The sequence below is a fragment of the Oryx dammah genome, unplaced genomic scaffold (assembly GCF_014754425.2).
Source record: "Oryx dammah isolate SB20612 unplaced genomic scaffold, SCBI_Odam_1.1 HiC_scaffold_11, whole genome shotgun sequence".
Lineage (NCBI taxonomy): Eukaryota > Metazoa > Chordata > Mammalia > Artiodactyla > Bovidae > Oryx > Oryx dammah.
This window is the reverse complement of record NW_024070195.1, coordinates 32,990,211-33,002,787: the sequence shown is the minus strand read 5'-3', so window position 1 is coordinate 33,002,787 and position 12,577 is coordinate 32,990,211. Positions and strand designations below refer to the sequence as shown.

The 12,577-nt window shown below is 43.6% G+C and overlaps 1 protein-coding gene across 1 annotated transcript in view; it reads left to right on the top strand.

Annotated features, from left to right (window-relative positions):
• The first annotated feature begins 3,770 nt into the window (after positions 1-3,770).
• CDC5L (cell division cycle 5 like) overlaps positions 3,771-12,577 on the top strand; it is a 44,249-nt gene continuing 35,442 nt past the window's right edge. The window contains exons 1-5 of the mRNA XM_040249545.1: positions 3,771-3,943; positions 6,258-6,361; positions 7,751-7,912; positions 8,497-8,624; positions 10,002-10,101. Of these exons, the coding sequence (XP_040105479.1) occupies positions 3,899-3,943; positions 6,258-6,361; positions 7,751-7,912; positions 8,497-8,624; positions 10,002-10,101 (539 nt within the window). The 5' untranslated portion in view covers positions 3,771-3,898. The remainder of the gene's footprint in view (positions 3,944-6,257; positions 6,362-7,750; positions 7,913-8,496; positions 8,625-10,001; positions 10,102-12,577) is intronic.

Sequence of the window (12,577 nt, the reverse complement as noted above, 5' to 3'; positions counted from 1 at the left end):
GCCTAGGAGATGAAAATGGCAAGACTCTGGGATGACTTGGATATGAGTGGGAGGAAAGTATGACAGAAGGGAAAGTGGCAACAGGTAGATGGTGATGCTGTTGCCCGGGCAACATGTGGTGTTCTGACCATAGAGTGTCTTCACTCACCTAGAGAGAGATGCTCTCTTGATGGACATGGTCCTGTGGGTGCACTACTTGGTGAGCAGTGTGCAAATTAGATTTTAGCCTCTATTTGTCCCTTATGCAATGAACCACTAACACAACCATACATGCCAGCCCTGTGCTATCCCCTGAAATAAGGAATACTGGAAAAGTATAGGTTTTCTAGAGGGAGCTCTTTTTTTTTTTTTTTTTTGCTCCACCATGCAGCTTGTGGGATCTCAGTTCCTGGATTGAACCCAGGCCCTTGGCAATGAAAGCGCGGAGTCCTAACCACTGGACCAGCAGGGCTTTCACAGGAGCTCAGTTTTTGGAAGTTGAATTTGAGAAACCTGTGACATGCTCAAGTGGAACTGTTCAGGATGTAATTGGGCATATGAGTTTGGGATCTGGTATATGAGTGTGGAAAAAAAACAGTCTCCTGTGAGAAAGGTAAATCTGAAGCCTATGCCTTGTGGATGCAGGGTTAGATGTAAATTATCTGATTGGAATATTGATCCCAAACTGGGAAATGAGCTTGAAAAGACTCTTGAACCTCTGGGGACTGAGAATGAGAGTATTCTCTTTGGGAATACCTCCCCACCCCAGGGCACCCCATAAATAACAATCATGAGCGTCTGAGAAAAAAATTACAAGCTACAACTGATACACCACAAGGGAGTATTGGTAGGTGAAACTCAAGCCAATTTAGATGATTAACCATGGTTAACATTATGGTATGGATTACTAGCATTTAGGGTACGTGGGATTCCATTTTGTAGTAAGTGGACACCTAGGGAGGAGGTTATGGGTGGCAATCTGGTAGATGGAGGGCAGGGCTGGAGGACCTGTCTTGAAATTATATTTGCAAAGCATCAGAGTATTTCTATTTAAATTTCATATCCTTATTTGGGGAGATGATGAAGATGATGAGGATGGCTACCCCTAGCCTCTTGCCATGCCTTGGTGTTGTCACAGGCTTTTGACCCTAATTTTAGCCCTTTCTTGCACAGTTTCTTGATGGTAAAAGAAGGGATATTGGAATTTCACTGGGACATACATGCATTCAAGGGTGTGTTGGGGAACTTTTAATAGGGCTTCACTGTCCTGGTGGGCAGGTTGTACAACACGTGTCCCTAAGGGGGTGCAATTTGTGTCACAGACATGGGCGATCTAATTTTCTTATAGTAAGTGTCCTGTTCTCCAAAAATCAGTAGGTTTTTTTTTTTTTTTTTTTTAGTATTTTGTTGACAGTTTTCCACCAGGTGTCAATTAAAGTGCCTGCAGGAAGGGGTACCTTTTTCTAGTTGGTAAAAAGCTGACATAGAGGGTAAAGGTGGTCCTGAGTGGAAAGGAGAAGGCTCTTGGGATGTTAGATCTGAAACGGCTTTTGAGAGAGGATAGGTTCAACTCTGGATATGCTAGGAATCTGGCTTATAAATAACAGAAACCCAACTATAACTGGCTAAAGCCACAAGGGGTAGTAATCATTAGAACTCAAGAACAGGGATGCACCGCAGACTAAGGAACAGGTTGCATCCAGGAACAGCGGCCCAGCCGAGACCGACCTCTGTCTTTCTATACCTCCTCTCTGCTTCTCTGAATGCACCTGGGAGCAGGGCTCCACTTTCCCCCCCCTTCTTGGTCTACATTGTACAAAACATGGTGGCAGACAACTCCAGGGTGTCATGTTAGAGGTTCGTCAGCCAGCAGCAACCCGGCTCTTCTAGGTTCCAGTGTCGAAACTCCTTGGGGAGGAGATTTAACTGGCTCAGCTTTGATCAAACCAATCGGCCAGTGTGTCTGTGTGAGAGAGAGACGAACTGTAACCACTGCAACTGAGTGGCTATTGGGGCTGAGGTGGGCAGGAAGTAACGGTCACGCATCCTACAGAAGGGCCTTGAAAACAGAGGTCCAGAGACAGAAAATGGTCTGTCACCAGTCACACAGCCAGCTGACAGCAGAGACAGGAGTGGACTGATATCTTACACCCCAAACAGCAAAGTCTGTGTGTTCTTCATAATCTGACTCTGTGTCCTCTTAACAAAGTAGTGATTTTATTAATACAATTTCCCATTTCATGGCAAAAAATATACATATAATCAGAAAGTTCTGTAGCTTTTTCAGAAGAGGCAAAGGGAAAAATGAAGAAATATAAAGAGAAACTCGTTAGTTAAAATACGGTGTATCCCAATCCCCTGAATATTTTCGTCCCTTCCAGGACTAGCTCCAGAGAGATGTTTTTGAATGGAGAAGGAAACCCAGTGAGTTGGAATCCCAGTTTGGCAATCCCTATCTCAGTGGGTTTTTGGCCTCAACTAATTTGCCCTTCAGATTTATGCGGTATAAATTGTTAACTTCACTTTTCAAATCAGGATACTGAGATTCAGTATGATTATTACTCAAGCTGATGAGGGAGCCAAGATTTCAACCCCGATCAAGTTTGCCTAATACTAGCGCCTATCAACGGTAGCTCTCTGCTATTAATATTAACCCACGTAGACTGAAGTGCAATAAATGGAAAACTCTGACACGACTGTTTCTGGGACAATCTCTGATCACTTGGGCTTGCTCTTCTCGTAGTAAGTTGCCATTTTTGTGAGCACTTCTTAGGTATCAGATACTACGATGGATTTACGATCTCATTTAACCCTTGTTAGTTGCTCAGTCCGGAGAAGGCAATGGCACCCCACTCCAGTACTCTTGCCTGGAAAATCCCATGGATGGAGGAGCCTGGTGGGCTGCAGTCCATGGGGTCGCTAAGAGTCGGACACGACTGAGCGACTTCCATTTTCACTTTTCACTTTTATGCATTGGAGAAGGAAATGGCAAACCCACTCCAATATTCTTGCCTGGAGAATCCCAGGGACGGGGAAGCCTGGCGGACTGCCGTCTATGGGGTCGCACAGAGTCGGACGCTACTGAAGCGACTTAGCAGTAGCAGCAGCAGTTGCTCAGTCGTCTGCCACTCTGAGACCCCATGGACTATACCCCGCTAGGCTCCTCTGTCTACGGAATTCTCCAGGCAAGAATACTGGAGTGGGTGGCTATTTCCTTCTCCAGAGGATCTTTTCCATTCAGGGATCGAACCCGGGTCTCCCGCATTGCAGGCAGATTCTTTTACCACCTGAGCTTCCAGGGAAACCCCTATTCAATCCTTAGGACAACCTTATGAAGTTGGCACTATTATTATCTCTATTTTGCAGGTTAGGAAATTTAGGCTTAAATAAGCTATTGCCTTTCTCTGAATATTTTTTGAATAAATTCCTGTTCGTTAAATGTTTAATAAAGTGCTAAGTTAATAAATTATCAACGCTATTTTTAGACCAGCTGAGCTTAAACCCTACAGGAGTGACGTTCCTATTCTTTGCCACAACGTGACATCACTATCAATCCCAGGACTACATTCCCAGCCAAGAGCCTCCGCCGACATCTCGCGAAAGCCGCGGTTTCTTCCAACCTATTTTGGGCATGCGCGCGGCTTCTAGTACTTTGGCTAGAGTGGTTTGATAGTTTTCTGTCAGTCTCCCTAGAGTAGAGTTTTACCATCGAGGCACTTATTTCCTTCCAGTCACTCCAGTTCTCGCGAGACTTGCTACTCCTGCTCTTTCCCCACCCCGCCCCCGCGCTTGCGCAGAGCTCTTCAAAGCAGAAGGTCGCGCTTGGAGGAAGTGGCGGCTTTGGGTCCGGTGGCCGCCGCGCCGTTACTACTTCTCGGAAGCTCCGCTCGGCCGCTTGCCGAGACACCCCGTCGCCAAGATGCCTCGAATTATGATTAAGGGGGGCGTGTGGAGGAATACCGAGGTAAGTCCCCTTTTCCCGCCGTCTGCCCTCCGCCCCTCCGGCTGCGGGTGCGCACGCGCGCAGAGGTCCGGGAGGCGGAGAGGATGCCTTCGGGGGCTGCGTGGGGGGTGGTGCGGGGCCTTTACCCTGTGCCTGGACCTCAGTTATCTGTCCATCTCAAGGACAGGGACCGTGATTTAACCGCTTGATTACCTGCTGGGCACTCGTTAGGCCCTCAGTGAACATTTGTTGAGCTGACGCGTCCTCCGCCGTGGTGGAACTCACAGTGGGAGGGGGACACAGGACAATTGTGATAGTCGGTCTTCTAAGCCCCGCCCCCCGCCCCCTACCGTTCCTCATCCCTGGCTCCGCGACTCTGCTGTTCAAAAATGAAGAGGTGCTGTGGCCACAACTTTGTTCTTTCCTTGAGTTCCTTGCTGAGGGGAAGCAGTTTGAGTGCCAGGTCCTAAGTACCCGGTTGTGTCCGCATCCCCGCGGTCGGTCATCTGTTACCACGGCGTAACTTGTCCGCCCTCCCGTCACCCAAGGCCTGTCTCTTCCGCCTCATCTTGGATAGAAGCCAGATAGGCCTACCATAGTCTCTTTGCTTCCAGAAATGTAGTGGATCGTGCCATTGGTGAACCAAAGAACAGTAGAAGAGTAAAATAGAAAAAAGGTTTTAGTGCAGTTTCTGTTTATAGTGCCCTGAACTTGTCAGTTTCCCCAGCACACTCTGTCTTTTTACATCTTGAACCTTCTTGAAATATCCTCCTACTGCTTGGCATCTTTCTGACCTTCCTTCAAAAACAGTTTAGAAACTCTTCTGAAATTGGTCCAGAAGACCGATTTGCCTGGTCATCCGGTAAAAAGTAGTTGCACCTGCAGTGGTCCCTGGACACCTCTTTCATCCATTTGTTATGGTTTGCTTTTTTTTTGCAAGCATCACATCCTGTGTGATGCTGGGATTATTAACCTCTCAGAGACTCAGTTTTCTAATGGGGATGATAATAATATACTTATCTCTCGGAATTAAATGAGTCACTACATTTGGAATATTTAGAACAGAGTCTGGCACATAGTAATCTTTCAGAAAGTACTAGCTGCTGTTTCTTTTTCCCAGTAGACAGCACTGCAAGTGGGCAGGATCAGATCTTGCTATCTTTAGAACTCTGGACAGTGCCAAACAAAATTTGCTTGGGAAATTTTGCTGAATGGATCTAATAGGGTGATAACTGTAGTATATACTTAGTTGAAGATGTGATTAAGTGTAGCAGTACTGCAACAAAGTAACAAATTAAGTCAGTGAGAACCTTGCCTCTCAGCTTGCACAGAGGGGACCAGGCTGTTTCAGTTGGAGAAGAGATGACTTCTGAGGGAGAGACAGATGTACCAAATCAAGTAACAGCAGGATTCTGATGCTGTGGCCAAAGCCCTGCAGTCCTTGAGTCTCAGATGTTAGGGGTGTGGAGTGGCGAGGAGTGGCTAACATATGAGGCGTATAGCTCAAGTTCATTGTGGGGGAAAAAAGCCTAAAAGTAAAATGCCCTGAGTGCATTCATCTGATATCCCTGGTGTCTTTGGTTTAGCCTGACAGGCTCCCTTGGGATTGGCGAATTCCTTATTGGAATGGGTGCCCTGGTGAAATAGTATCTAGAGACTGGGGGAAATTAGAGGCAGAGTTGATTGGTGACTTAGGGGAAACATACTTAATTCTTAGGTTAGACCTGAGATATGGATTCTTAGGTCAGAGTGGGGGCTGTGGGACTGGAGAGAGAATGCTGTTCATAAACTGGGAAGCCTCAATTGGAAATTGGATTCACTTGAGTCTTGACTTTTTGAGGGCTGGATGTGTCCTGCTTTATCTTGTTTTCTCAAGTATTGATATACAAGACCTGATACAAGGCTGGTGTTTGGGCAGTATTTTTTGTGAATCAGTAAATCAATGAGCCATAATCTTTTTAAGAGACTAACAACCACACATTGGAAAATTCTTTTTAAAATCTCTGTCAAGTAGGGTTTTTCACATTGGGCTGTACCCACTCCCAATTTTTGGATGGGATTGGGGGAGGGGTTGTGTGTAAGGGAGGGTAGGATATCCTTCCAGGGGAGTTCTTAATTTCTTTCATTTTGTTGATTCTGGGTTGCTGTTTTGTTTTTTTTTTTAATTTTTATTATTGTAATGAAGTTTTATACTTTCACTTTAAATTTAGGATATATGTGCGTGTTTATATCTCTTTCTCCCTAGCACAACCCAGTTAGAGTTAATTTAAATCTTGTCTTTTCTCACTTGGAGTTTTGTGAATGAATATATTGTTTTTCCTTTGAAAAAATTTAGGATGAAATTCTGAAAGCAGCGGTGATGAAATATGGGAAAAACCAGTGGTCTAGGATTGCCTCACTGCTGCATAGAAAGTCAGCAAAGCAGTGCAAAGCCAGATGGTATGTATCAGCTAATGAGTGGAAAACACAAAATGACCTTCATTATGATGAGGAAAATGTCATTTCTTTGAACCTTACCAAAGAAAAGCAGGCACTGTGACCTAACAGAAAGTAGGGAGTGGGAGTTGGGAATTTGAGTGTAAGAATTAGCTGTCTTTTGCTTCCTACGTGGTCTTAGGCAAGCCATTTTCTGTCCCCTCTCTCCTACCATTGTTGTCTTCCAGTGTATGACTCTTGGCCCTAACTCATGGAGATGTGAGGCTCAAATTAGTTAATGTTGTTTGAGAATGCTTTGTGAAGCATGAAATAAAACTAATTTTGGGTACAGATGGACCCCAGCTTATAAAAAGATTGTATTCCAAAAGTTTGTAAGTTTATTGTCTTAGAACTTACTTTCCCAAAGAAATAAACAAGACATGTTGGTTATTTTTCTAGGCTAGCTTTCAGTAGTTGAGTTTCCTCATTAATGGTTGAAACATTACATATTTGGTTCCCCAGAATATAATATACCCCAACATTACATCTGTGGTTACAGGGCAGTGGACACATAAGTTCTTTACATGTGTTTTTGGCATGAGTGATCTGGCCCTAGCACTGACCCATGTGGTACTAGGATCATATTTTGGATTGTATAAGGTGACCTGATTTCCTGGGCACCTGCGTAGGGGAAAGGATCAGAACGTAGAGATTGGCCCACAATGAGGAAGATGGTCCTCAGCCTGTGTAAGTGGTTCTGTGTTCTGCTTCTCTTAAGTGGAGCTAAGCTCCTACCCCCATGTTTGGTAAGGCTTATATATTGTTTGTAGGCTTCTGCAGCTAAGTAGACTAGATGGAAAAGTTGGGTCAGGTGGGGCATTAGGAAAGAGCTATGACAATAGTGGTTTTACTTAAACTCACCATTCAAAAACATACAGTGTTGAAAAGTGTGTAGTCAAATGCTTCAGAAATAAGTGAAGGTGTTGTGAGAAAATCAAAACGTGAGAAAGTACTATAAAAACTGGAAGCACTATGAAAATATAAGGGAGTTTATCTTATTTGCAAATAATTTCAATACCTCTAATAAAGTGTAAGGTGAATGACAGCAGTTGATAGTTGAGTAGGAAGGCATATTATCATGTTTCAGTCAGGTTACCTTTTTCAAGCATTACTAACCTTGCATAGTTAGTTAATAGAATTAATAGTTAATATAGTAAAATTTAGTGAATAGGGTATTTGGAATGGAATAAGTTTAACCAAATAGGGAATATTCTGTTGTAAAAAAGAATAGCTTTTGTGATTGAAGGATGAGAGTTAGCTTGCATTTTTCAAATGCTAGAAGTTAGTATGTCTAAAATGTAAATATTCATGCTGGATGACTGATTAAGGTATGAGATGATGTCTTTTAAATAGGTATGAGTGGCTGGATCCAAGCATTAAGAAAACAGAATGGTCCAGAGAAGAAGAGGAAAAACTCTTGCACTTGGCCAAGTTGATGCCAACTCAGTGGAGGACCATCGCTCCAATCATTGGCAGAACAGCTGCCCAGTGTTTGGAACACTATGAATTTCTTCTGTAAGTGAACCTCCAAAAATGGTACTAAAATGTGTGTATATCTTTTGAATGAGGCTGAATAAACTTTTAGCATTTTCTATCTTTAAACATTAGTTGAAGATCTGAATAAAGCCAGAGGAGCTAAAGCTATTGGATAGTATATTCCAGATCTCATGTGGTTGATCAAGATTGTCTCCAGTTATATACTTTTTAAAAGAATAATTTAAACATATTACACAGATCATACATGTTCATAGAAAATAGGGGAAAAAAATAAAAAAGCAAATAAAAATCACCCATAATTACACTGCTGAGAGTTAACAATTGGAACATGTTAGTTGTTCCACTAAAAGCTTTTTTGTGTAGCTCTGCTGCATTTGTGATTTAGGAAACATCTTTGAAACAGCTATTTCATGATGAATGGAACCACTGAAATTGGAAATTTAAAACCATCTCTTTTAGGTGAAGCAATAGTAGGAAATGCTTTATTTTGTTATGCCCATCCATTGGGTTTTTGAAAGAAAGAGTGCTAGCACTAGGGAACCTGGTATTTCTAAGACTGAATGGTGTGGTGGTGTGATTAATTACCTTGGGTTCATTTCTAGGGATAAAGCTGCCCAGAGAGACAATGAAGAGGAAACAACAGATGATCCACGAAAGCTTAAGCCTGGAGAAATAGATCCAAATCCAGAAACAAAGCCAGCACGGCCTGATCCGATTGACATGGATGAGGGCAAGTGTACTTTTGTGAGGAATTTATTTCTTTGGTAACTATAGACTCCTCAGGCTTTCTTTTACCTTTGAGTTCTTTTCCAAACTTCTCCGACTTTTTAGAACTGAGGTTCTGTCTGCAGTTGTTACTCTCAGTCTCCTTCCAAATGCGTCCACCCTTCTGTTGTAGGGTAATTGCTTTTTTTGGATGCTGTCCCTTTATCTTTTAATGTTTCAGTTCACTTAGTTAAGCAGTGTGGTATTCCTGGACATTTCCTGGTGGCTAGAGGTAAGCTCTTTAGGACTCTGTTGTCATTCCTCTTCTGAGGGATGAGAAGTATGGATTTGGGGATCCAGTGCTCCTATTAGCTACTTTTTTGACTTTGGACAAGTAGTTTGAGTTTTGTGAAAAGGCAGCACAGTAGTACCATGAGGGAGACTTATGATGCCTTTTTGAGACATTGAATCAGGAATCAGAGGAACTAGACTTTAGCTTAGTGCCATATCTGCCAAGTATTAAGCTCTTTGACTTTGGGTGAGTCATATAATCTCTCTGAACTTTGGTTCTGTTTCCTGTCAGATGTAGAGTAATAGTGTCTGTCTTACTTCCCAGGGTTGTTGTGAGCATTCAGTGAATATTTGTCGAGATTTTAATTTAAAAACTTGAAGGTGGTGGTTCCCAGAGGCAGACTGGGGCTGGGCTGGCTGCATCACTGTCAGATGGTGAACATTAAAAAATACAGGTACCAGGGCCTCCCCAGGAGATCTGACTCAGTAAACTGGGAAAGGCGAATGGAGGGTAGGGTAATCCTGGAATCTGAGATTTTCTTTTTTTTTAAGTTCCTTTGTGATTTCATTGGACATCCTTATATGGGAATTGCTCCAAGGTATCAGTAATGAACTTTATTCTACCCTGGGGAACTATGGAAAATGTACTGGAGAAGAGAAATAGTTCTGAGGGAGAAAAATCAAGGAAAAATAATAATGAAGATTATCAGTCCCCTTAAAATTAAATTATAGCTTTTATAATATTTCCCAATTTGTGCTGTGCCAGATAGTTGATGATAATAAAGGACATGATAATTATAGCCATTGTTCAATGAATATTTGCTGGATGCTTTACCTATTCATTTTGGTTAGTTCTTCTCAACATCTCTGTGAAGTAGGAATTGTTATTCCCATTTTGTAAATGGTGAGATGTTGTTATCTCAGAGTCACATAACCAGTGAGTCATGGGCATGATTTTTAACTTAGATACCTCGGACTTCAAAACCCAAGCTGTTTCCTTTATGCTGTACCATTTAGTGATTATATTGATGGGTTTTCTCATCTTAAGCACTAGGCTACATCTCTTACCTTGCTTCTGTTGGAGAAGTTAATTTTCTCTTTATTTTTGCAGATGAATTGGAGATGCTTTCTGAAGCTAGAGCCCGCCTGGCTAATACTCAGGGAAAGAAAGCCAAGAGGAAAGCAAGAGAGAAACAGCTGGAAGAAGCAAGGTATGGTTGTTTCCATCCATAGTTGACCAGTTAGTCTGTGCATCCTTAGGTCCAGTAAGACTTCTTCAACCCTGTTTGGTGAAGGACAACTGGAGTTGTCTCATTCCAGTTTTGGTAATAGTGCTTAACTTCCTTATTACCTTGGAAGAGTCTTTTATATATATTTCTAACCGTTTCAGAGTAGTTATAGAAAAAATACACTTAAAAAAATCAGTTGTTTTTAATTTTGACTCTTGGGTCTGTTGCTGCGAGGGCTTTTCTCTGGTTGTGGTGAGCGGGGGCCACTCCAGCTGCAGCACACAGGCTTCTCATTGCAGTGGCTTCTCTTGTTGGGAGCACCGGCTCCAGGGCCTGTGGGCTTCAGTAGCTGTGGCTCCCAGGCTCTAAAGCACAGGCTCAGTGCTTGTGGCACATGGGCTTCGTTGCTCCGTGGCATGTGGAGTCCTGCCAGACCAGGGATCATACCTGTGTCTCCTGCATTGGCAGGCAGGTTCTTTACTACTGAGCCGCCAGGGAAGCCCCAAAATACATGTTTGAAAAAAATTTTGTAAGACGTGCAGAAGTAATGCCGAGGTATGTCTTTGCTGTGGTGTATTCTGTTAGCATAGGAGAGCTTCATTGTTGTAGCCATCTTGGTGTCAGATGGCTGGAGGTCACACTGGGCTCTGTGACTTTGGCATGACTGCCGTTAGTTAACTCTCGTTGATTAGTGTTGGGAAGGCACTGGCTGTGAAATGGGAAGCCCGTCTGAACATGGAGGGAGTAAATGAGCCTTGAACCACGTCTTAGGCTGCCATAGGAATTTTTATTTAAAAAATGAGTGAAATTAAATACTGCCCTCTGCTCAAGGTTTTCTCTACTTTCCTCTTCTTTTTGGTTAGATCCATTATTGACTTCATTCCTAATGGCCTAGAAGCCAAGATAAAGTGGGTAAAGGGAAAAACCTGAACTTTAAGAAAGCTTATTAAATTTTGGAATTCAGGCATTGAAGTAATCTCCCCAGCCTCTATAACTGCCATTTTGGTCCTTAAGCTGGGAAGTATTTCCTGACCTGATGACTAGCATTGTGCTGATGGTTTCCTCAGCAATGACCGTGAAGTATCAGGTCCTGGGATGAAGGATTCTTTCCTGCCAGAGGATGCTTTTTGGCATAGCTGACCAAGCACTAGCCCAGAGTAGTGATTTGTGATGGGAGGATGATTGGCCTGGGACAGTAAACAGAAACTAAGAGGAGGTGCTAAGTTTTCTGCCCATCTCAGTCACCTTTCTATTTTGCTTACATTTAGGGTTAAGTAATGTGAGTAAGGTTACAAAAAATTGATTTTCCGTTTTTGTCCATGGTGGTTTGGGAACTAAGTTTTTTGAGCCTTTTAACCTTGTGAGTTTGACCGCCATGTGAGTTGGATCACCTTGTGAAATGTCCACTGGACAACCAGCAAAAGGCGCCCCCCACCCCCATCCACTCTTGTGACCGCTTGTTTACTTGTTAGTGACTAGCTGCTGCTGCTGCTAAGTCGCTTCAGTCGTGTCCAACTCTGTGCGAACCCATAGACGGCAGCCCACCAGGCTCTGCTGTCCCTGGGATTCTCCAGGCAAGAGCGCTGGAGTGGGTTGCCATTGCCTTCTTCAACTCATGAAAGTGAAAAAAGAAAGTGAAGTCACTCAGTCATGTCCGACTCTTAGTGACCCCATGGACCGCATCCTACCAGGCTCCTCCGTCCATGGGATTTTCCAGGCAAGAGTACTGGAGTGGGTTGCCATTGCCTTCTCCGGTTAGTGACTAGCAGGCAGGGTTATTGTAGGGAAGTCTGTTCTCCCCTTTCCTCCCCGAGAAATGTGAAGTCTTTGATAGTGTTCTTTGTGGGGGCAGTCTTGGGTGTGGCCATAGTCGCCTGAGGATGAGGTGATTTTGACCAGACTTGCTTTGACATAGTTTTCCCTGGGTACACCCAGCTGTTAGACTCTACTGACTGCTAGCTTATTGCCGTATTGTTTCCAGCAATGTCTTGAGGCATAAATTGCTCCACAGACTGATCCAAGTAAAGTTTGGCTCCTTTGAAGGGATGGTTTCTGAGGTCAGTGTTTGATGTTTGTTCTCATCCCAGGAAGGCTTCTCCCACTTTTCGAAAGGGGTTGATTCTGGAAGACTGTAGTAGGCCTGCAGTTTAGCTGTATCTCCAAAGAATCTATCAGATATCAGTTGCCTTTTCATCACAACTTCTACTGTTTTTGAGAGTGCCCTGAGGCCTGAGCCTCTCCATTTCCTGTTGCAAATGAAAGTCAGTTTCTTTGGGGAGAGCTTGGAATTATCTCTTATGTCCCATAGGCTCTGATGTACTTGTTCCTGCATGACACCCCACTTTAGAAGCTGAGTGCTCAGTGTCAGGGGTGGGGGTGCGCAGCCACCCCAGATCTCCTTGGCTTGCCTCCCCTGTCGTGGAACCCTCATGCCACAGGCCCAGGCAAGGACTCTTGG